An 8,677-nucleotide genomic window follows, 5' to 3' on the forward strand; every position below is an offset into this window, starting at 1 on the left:
TTCTAAAGTTGTAAAGCTAAAGTAGAATGAACAACTTTATTGTCCCCATTACTATAAGCATACACTCACCAGGAAACAGTGAGAACTTACCATCAAAGGAGAGTTTAGGTTGGAAAAGAACCTCAAGGTCAGCAAGTCCAAGTGTAAGCCCAGCACTGCCAATTCCAACACTAACCCAGGTCACTCAGCAACACATCCACACAGCTTTTAAATACTTCCCTGGGCAGCCTGTTCAAACTCCTAAAACTTCCCTTTCAGTGAAGAAATTTTCCCTAATATCCAGCCTAAACCACCCCTGGCATAACCTGAGCCCATTTGCTCTTGTCCTGTCCCTTGCTACTTGGGAAAAAGATCAACACTCACGTCACCACAACCACCTTTCATGCACATGGCAAGACCATGACATAAACATTCAACGAAGTCAAATGCTTTAGCAAAAAGGATTATACAATAAAAGCGAGGACCATATTTTCTCCAGCTTGAGTAAACTAAATAAAGCAAGATTTTTTACTAACAAGGCAGAGGAACAAATTTCCAGGAGATGCTGAAACAGTATCAGGTGATGTTGCTGAGAAACAACATCACTATGCAGCAAAGGCCCCATCAGAGGCTATTTGAGTCAGCTGCCTGCTCCATTAGTCTAATAGTGGCCAGCCCTAAGAGGGAAATCCTGGTACTAATGAACTCCCTGACAATCTTTCTTGGATTTGAAGGCCCAGGATTTAAAATGGGAGCTGAAGTTCATTGAAGTTAAGGGTTCCTGTTGCTGGCACTGATGCTCATGGTCAACTTCAGTGCTTCAGCTCCATTCGGGAGTAAAATTATTGTGAATATAACAACAATAATGGTAATTCTATCCTGTGCCTCCCCTCTCTTGGGCAGAGAGCAAAGGCAAAACTTACAAGCAAGTATTGGCCACTTAAAACAGTGAAAGAACAAGGAGCAGCTAGAGGAGGAAAAGGGTGGAAGCCCAGGGAGGAAAGGGAAGAGGAGACAAGTTCCTCTGTGGGGCCACTGCCATGAGGTACCCCCAGGCCCCTCCAGTTCTGATGGGATTGCCATCTAATGCTGCTCAGCTCTGCAGTGAGGGGGCTGGTTAGGAAACCTCATGGGGTGGTGCCATCTGCATTTAAACTCCTGAGTGAGGAAGGCACAAAGGTCAACAGAGGCAAGTGGCAGAGAGCTGATTTTTGAAAATTCTATTTAAACTGAGTCACTGCCCTGCCATAACTCATTAAAGTCATGCTATAAATTAATACAGGAGAGTATTAATTTATTTAGTATTAAGCCAGAAGAACATGCAGCATATTCTGCAGGTACTCCATAGTGCTCAGAGCAGGACAGAGCAAGTATCTGCAGCCTCTCAAGAATGTCTTCTGCTCTTTTAATAGTTCTCCTTGGTGGGGTGCGGAGGTTTGTATCACGTATCTTTCTCCCCTTGCTGAATCAAAAATAGTGCACTGAGTCACTGGTTACAGGCAGTCAGGCAGTCCCCAGCCACACTGAGCACACATGTCTGTGCCTGCTGGGGTCCAGCTCCCCCAGCCCTCCTTCTCACAAGGTTCTTCCTGCCTCCTGCAGCACTTCTGCTCGGGTAAGAGCTGCAGGGAGGAGAAAATCCCTCTCTCTGCTGCAGCACATTCTTCCAGCAGGTTGGCAGATGATGCCTGTGGATCCAAAACCACACTGAAATGGGTGGGGATTTTTCTGCTGCCTTCCAGGATGCTTGGATGAGGGCTGTCAGGTTGGAGAGGTCCACCTTGGAATGGGGCAGCTCTCTGGATGAATGAAGTTCCACATGGGAATAAGCCCTGCAAAGAACACTTGTCCTGCCCATTTTTAGTGGGAATGCCAGTGGGACATTGAGCACAGCGAGAGGGAAAAGGTGTAATCAGGGAGCCTTAAATGCAGTCATTTTGAACCTTAACCTCTTCTCCTTAACCCTATTCTGAAGAGCTAAAACGCTTCCCCTTCCACTCAGACTTGTGGAATGAACAACAAGGAGCACAAATCCATGGTGATTTATCAATATCCTGTTCCTAAGAATAGATATTTCCATGCTTTGTACAAGTAATCACTGTGAAAGTTGCAAGCTCTGCAATTTCACAGAAGTTTTTGGGCTTCTAGTATCTATTTTAATTTTGTATTTTGCTCCCCAAAACATTCTTGTGCTTTGTCCCAGTCTGTGCTAGCACACCTAGGATCCTTACCTTCAAGGGTGACTGAGGTACAAAGAGTGGAAAAGGAAGGAAAACATGAAGAAACAAATTCAGTTTTCAAAGAACTGTTAATTACTTGTTAGTTTGATATTATTAATATATAACTAACCACAAGGTTAGTTTCGGTCAGACCTCAACAAGTCCTCCCAGCAAGGCTCTGTTGTGCCTTGTAGCTTGCTCAACAAGCAGCAATATTTACCCACTGGGTTGAGCAATGCTGATCATGCCCAGCCCACAGTCTTGCTTTACAGGGCAGCCTGAATTTTGACATTGACCCTGCTGCTAATCTGTGCTAGCACATAGACCTTGGCCTTGTTAAAGACTCTCATTCCAGCTTCTCATATCTGCTTTTTAGGGCTCTGATCTCTCATCTCAGCATCGTCACACCTTTGCTGGTGCTTCAAAATAAAATAGTTTATGACTGCTTGACATTGTGTTCACACTGTGTAACTTCTGGGTTTTGAATGTATATATTTTGTAATCCTGACTCTCTTTTCCCTTATAATGCCATCTCTTAAGTTCACTTCTGGCTTGTATGTATTTTATAGGGACATGTCCTACTGAAGTACACTGCTATAACACTGTGCTTATCACGTGCCTTGAGGGATAAAGAAAGAAAGTTGGACCTTGTTATAATCTGATTTTGTATACCTATGTTTTGATTTCATTAGGAAATGCAACATGAACTGAGATGCTCAGTGGCTCATCAGCAGTCACTACAAGTATTTTAGAACCATAAGTGTTCTGTAGTCCCCCTTTTTGAGTAACCAGCTCTGTGATCCTTCTTCTCTCCATCCAAGCAGCCCCACAAACTCAAATTTGAAAGCACTGAATGGTGTGAACCTGTGAGTACAAACTGATAATGTCTCCTGAAGCACACAAAAGGCAATTCCATAAACACAGCTGGTTCTGCCACAGCCAAAACTCATCACTGGGCTTCCTTTTGTTTGGCTATATTGTAACCACGTCCACACCTCAGCCAGGGCAAGCCCTGAGCAGGTGATGCAGCCTCCAGCTCCCCTCACACTGCTTTCTGTGCCGAGAACATGTGGGAGCCACAGCTCTCCCCAAACTGTGATACCACCTACCAAAAAGCAGATGTAGGCTGAGAAAGAAAGTTGAAAAGCCCACTCACTGCTGAGTTCAACTATGGAAAGCACAGCGTTTGTTTACTGCTAAGAATGAGGACTTTTCTGTGTCAAATGATAGCACTGACGCTTTTTTCACCCCCACGGAGAATGGGGGTGGTCAGCAGAAAGACAACTTTAAGGACAATTTCAGATACCTGTGTTCCCAAATACTTCATAAATGACAAAATTAAAAGATTCCCAAAAAGAAGTAATATCCTTAGTGCAAAATAAATATGCTCATCCTTCCTTGCCCTGCCCCCAGAATGCTTCTGAATATTCTAAATGGTAAAAGAACAGAAGGATTTTATATCACAACAATGCTGAGATTCAAAACCACAAGCACTTTGACTCAAATAATTCACTATGGTGATTTTAACAGCACAAATCCTGCCTTCCTCATAATATTATGATGCCCCTTTTTTGCAAGACTTCAGAAAAATCAGGCAGATTTTTGAAAAAGAAGTAACATGGTCCTGACAGCACCCCAGTGAACAGAAGCGGTTTCTTCCCATCTTTCCCCTCCCATCTCAGAGGGAACAAAGAGAATTTTCCACCTCTCAGCTTCACAGATTTCCCCGAGGCAAAAAGAAGCATGCATCAGTTCCTGAAAATAGTTGCATGGCTGCTGAAACTGCCCCACATTTAGGTCAAATCTTGGGAAGAGCTTTAAAATGCAACCAGAGCTGAAGCGGTTTTATGAGTGAGCCATAAGGTGCATCCTACGCATTGAAACAAAGCCCTGAGGAGACTTCTGGAGAGGCCAAAGATTTCAAGTAACTGGAAAGCAAACTAATATTTTGTGTATGACTCTTCTGAGAACAGAGCAGTGACTCTGTGACAAGTGATAAAGAACAATGAACTTTCAAAGGAACAAAGGTGCTTGGGAAATGCAGGGAGCTCTACTGTAAGTGTCCTCTGACAGGCAATGGCAGATGGAACAGGGGCAGTAGAAAATGGAAAGCCAGAAAATAATGTGACAAATCAGCTCGGTCTTACAGAAGAAATTTAATCATGTCAGGCATTTAATCATGCCCTATTTTAAAAACGGGGTGTGTGTGTGGGGGTAAGATTACAAATACAAAATGTGCCTTTCCAAATTCTCTTTGCTGACTACTTGCTAGTTTTACTGTCGTTTTGTTGTGAAAACTCATTTCACATTTTCAGAGCTGTTCACAGAATAATATAGGTGTATTGGGGATTTGGAAACTGAACTGGCATTTATTCCTATAACTGTCAGTCTGATAATACTTCATAAAACCAAAATACATAAACAGCAAAAACATAACAAATATTTTTCCATTTTAACCCAATACTTGATTTCACCCAAATATTGATTGTTTTCTTACAGATGCCTGAAGATATTCCATAGTCATTATGGAAGTTTTCTTACCCTTTTGAATGAGTTTGTCATATAGTTACACTGACAAGGCATCAGAAATTTGCTATATTATTGCCAACACAAACAATTTTAGGTGTCTGTTGTGAACTACAGAAGACACAAGACTTGATAGTAGATCCTCCTTGAATAATTACGTTTAAAGTAAGTTGATGCCTCTCTCCACAGCCTGCCCAACCAGGTGTTGGATCAGTTCTGTGATGCTTTTTTAGGTTTTCTATGGACATTATATGTTTTTTTACCTGGGTGGCAGTTTGCCAAGCAGCTAATACTGGTGCCATCTCCTAACAACCCTGTGCAGAAATAAACTTGCTGTTGTTGCCAGGATCTCCAGAGAGTGGATTTGCAGGAGTGGGCAAAGGGCAATTGTGCCTGTTGTCATTGTGGGACAGAGAGAGTGAACATGGCTCCTTCATGTTTCCTGGCAAATGACAGACCTCGGATTCAGCTAAAAACCAAGGCAGGTGCCAGCTGCAGAGGGAGGTCAGGATGAAATTGGAAAGGGAATTGTTTCCTCAGCAGCAGTAATGTTTTTGACACAGAAGTGACCATGCTGCCTTGTACACCCCTCCTTCCCTTAAGCACAAAAATCTTGGTTTCTTTTACAAAAGGGAAAGGAGTAAAAGGTTTTCCCTACTCCATGCACATATATTTTCAGCATTTAGCACTGTTCTTTCATTCAAAATATGTAATTCTATTTTTATTCCCTGATTATCTAGCAGAATTCACCGTGACCCAAGCGGGAGGTTAAATTTTGTACTGAATATCCTATCGCCATGTGGCTTGGAGAGAGGGAATGCTGCTTCTATTCATTTTGAAATTAAAATGCCGATTTTTTCCCCTATTTATAATTAATTTAAACTGTGTATTATCTGCTACTTCTTTTAAAGGCAAAGCATTGCTTACTCTCAGAAATGTACAGTACAAAAAGGTATTCCTGAATGTTTTATTTTGGAAGTGTAAAGGCTTTTAAAATAAACAAAAGTAAATATTCAAATACATTTCATACTGCATGTGGTAGGAGTGGCTCCATACAACACAATATGGATGATGCAAATCCAGCAGTTAATTTCTTGAAGACATACAGTATAATATAGAGACACTTCCACATCTGGTCTTGTGTCATTGCCTGACCCTTTTATATAATTTAAATCCAGCCTACTTTATTAATTATTAATATTTTATTTTGCTATATTGATTGTTCAAGTTAAGAAAAAAAAACACGAGTTAAAAACTATGGACTTGCGAATATTGCAATTCCCTAAAACCTGCAATATCTGAGGATAAATATACATTTATTTTTTGAGAAAATGTGTCATTACCTGCAGTTGAATCAACGCAGAATGATCGTGCAATTAAACAGTCTGAACAGAAATTTAAAGCTGCAGACCATGATTTTCCCTACTCCCAGTTCTGCTTGAAATCTCTCACACCTTTAAAAAAATATAATTAGCTTTAGATTTCCCCACAATAAATAACACCAGAACATACCTTGTGCTACCGACCTGAATTTTAAAAAAAAAGTAAGAGGCCACCTCAGTGTTTTGAGTTCATGAGATCTTTCAGACACAAAGCCCTAAAACAGAGTTTCCCAGTCAGAAGGCATCAGGAAGGCTCTTCGCTTATGGTAAACTTGGGCTTTAGCTTGACAGACCTTCTCCTTATTGTGCCTTTTGGGGACAGTGGCATGGTGTCCATAATGCTCTTGTCCTCCTCCAGCTGCCTGGCAGTGCACGAGGGGGTGGGCACTTTCACCGTGTTGCCAAATTTAGAGTAGTCCACCGAGTATCGCCCATCTTCCTCTGCCACGATGGGCACAAACCTTTGGCCCCAGAGGATTTCATCCGCCAGGTAGGAGGTTCTGGCCTGGGTGGTGATGCCAGTGGTCTCCACCACCCCTTCCAAGATGACAATGATCTCCAGGTCCTCGTGGTGGTGAAGGTTCATGGGGGAGATGTCGTAGAGGGGGCTGTTCTTGTCTATCACGTGGTAGATGATGAGTGGGGAGACGAGGAAGATGCTGTTGCCCCCCACGGGGTTCTCCATCTGGATGTCGATCTGGTTGAGGGGAACCACCTCTCCCTCCAGGCTGGCGGTCTTCTTCACCACCTGCATGCGGATGGTGGCACTGATGATCATGCTCTTGCGGAGGTCGCCCACGCGCAGCATGAAGCAGAGCCTGCCCTCGCGCAGGGCGATGACCGCGTGCTTGCTGAAGATGAGGGTCTCGGCCCGGCGGTGGGCCTGAGACGTCTTCATGAAGATGCAGCCCAGCATGATGGCGTTGATCACCAGCCCCACGATGTTCTGCACGATCAGCACCAGGATGGCGGCAGGGCACTCCTCCGTCACCATGCGCCCCCCGAAGCCGATGGTCACTTGCACCTCGATGGAGAAGAGGAAGGCGGAGGTGAAGGAGTGGATGCTGGTCACGCAGGGCACGAAGCCGGCCGCAGACCCCGCCGCCCCCTCCGTGGGGTCCCGCTGCAGCCGGGTGCTGTGGTCCAGGTCCCCGTGGGCGAAGGCGATGAGCCACCAGACCATGCCGAAGAGCAGCCAGCTGCAGAGGAAGGACATGGTGAAGATGAGCAGCGTATGCGGCCACTTGAGGTCCACCAGGGTGGTAAAGACATCCTGCAGGAAGCGCCCCTGCTCGCGGATGTTCTTATGGGCCACATTGCAGGCGCCGTTCTTGCCCACGAAGCGCGCCCGCCTCTCCCGCGCGCGGTACCGGGCGTGATCCGGCACATCCTCGGCCAGCCGGGTCAGCACGTACTCCTCGGGGATGATCCCCTTCCTGGAGAGCATGGCTCCGCCGCGCACCGCCCCGGGCAGCCGGGGGGGCTGTGCGGGCTCTGCCAGCCGGGCTGCGCTGCCGCCCGTGCCGTGTGTGCGCCGCGGGCTCGGAGGGGGGAGCGCCGCAGCCCCCGCCGCCGCAGCCGGCCCCGGAGCGCTCCCCGCCGGAGCTGGGGGCGTTTCTTTACCTTTTCACCCTCCTTTTTTTTTTTTTTCCTTTCCTTTTTTTTCCCCCCTCCGGAGGAAGGGTTTCGGGGCCGGGGTTTGTATGTAAACATTTGGTCCGGGACGGATTTGCTGCCTTCCATTAACACGGGCTCCTTTGTGGGATGCAGTGGCTTCATGTCGGGTGATTGTTCCGTGAAATAGGGGGAGGGGAAGAGAAAGGTACTGGCCAATTTTAAAAAAGGAATTTGTAATAATAATAATAACATTGATAATAACAACAACAATAATAGTAATATAGCAGTAAAATAATAACAACAACAGCAACAGCAACAGCAACAGCAACAACAACAACAACAACAACAACAACAATAATAATAATAATAATAATAATAATAATAATAATATACTGAAATTCACCTGCATGTCTTTTGGTAAGTAGGAGGAAAGAATTCATCTGATAAATCGGGCAGGCAGTGGTACAAAATTTGCTTGAAGGTGCTGAATCCAAGAATGTAATGGCTAAACAGAGACCTGTAACTAACGGGGCTCAATCCCACTTAAAACTTCATCTGAGTTATTTAGAATAAACAAGGATTTATTTTTTTTTCTGCAGACAGGAGACTATGAAATGATGTGAGCTGTGGATGCTCAGGAAAATGTCTGCAGTCCAAACAGCAGCAAAAGTTACAGGGAAAAAAAAATAAAATCTGACTGCAAGGGTTAACCCCCAGTGACATGAACTTCCAGACAGGCCTCAAAATCCTCGGAAAAGGCAACAAAAGGAGGCAGGAAGCTGGAACCTGTTCAGGACACTGGGATGTCTGTGTGGGTATAAATACGTACATGGGCATGCCCATAAGGATGTATCCTCCTGACAAGATGCATTATTTAAAAACATTCTGATGTGGCTTTGCTGCTGTATAAACAGCAGTATTCTCATTGATGTGTTTACTTCTTCTGCTTTCAAT

At 44.7% G+C, this 8,677-nt stretch overlaps 1 protein-coding gene across 1 annotated transcript; it reads right to left on the reverse strand.

The window, feature by feature from the left end:
- Positions 1-5,677: 5,677 nt before the first annotated feature.
- KCNJ11 (potassium inwardly rectifying channel subfamily J member 11) lies at positions 5,678-7,688 on the reverse strand. The gene has a single exon (XM_058829928.1). It carries the CDS (start codon positions 7,551-7,553, stop codon positions 6,351-6,353), a length of 1,203 nt encoding a protein of 400 aa, XP_058685911.1. The 5' UTR covers positions 7,554-7,688; the 3' UTR covers positions 5,678-6,350.
- Positions 7,689-8,677: the final 989 nt, after the last annotated feature.

The sequence above is a fragment of the Poecile atricapillus genome, chromosome 1 (assembly GCF_030490865.1).
Source record: "Poecile atricapillus isolate bPoeAtr1 chromosome 1, bPoeAtr1.hap1, whole genome shotgun sequence".
Taxonomy (NCBI): Eukaryota; Metazoa; Chordata; class Aves; order Passeriformes; family Paridae; genus Poecile; species Poecile atricapillus.

Bases quoted from the DNA above. Each gene is read 5' to 3' on its own strand.
- KCNJ11 (XM_058829928.1), bottom strand. From the start codon at position 7,553: ATGCTCTCCAGGAAGGGGATCATCCCCGAGGAGTACGTGCTGACCCGG.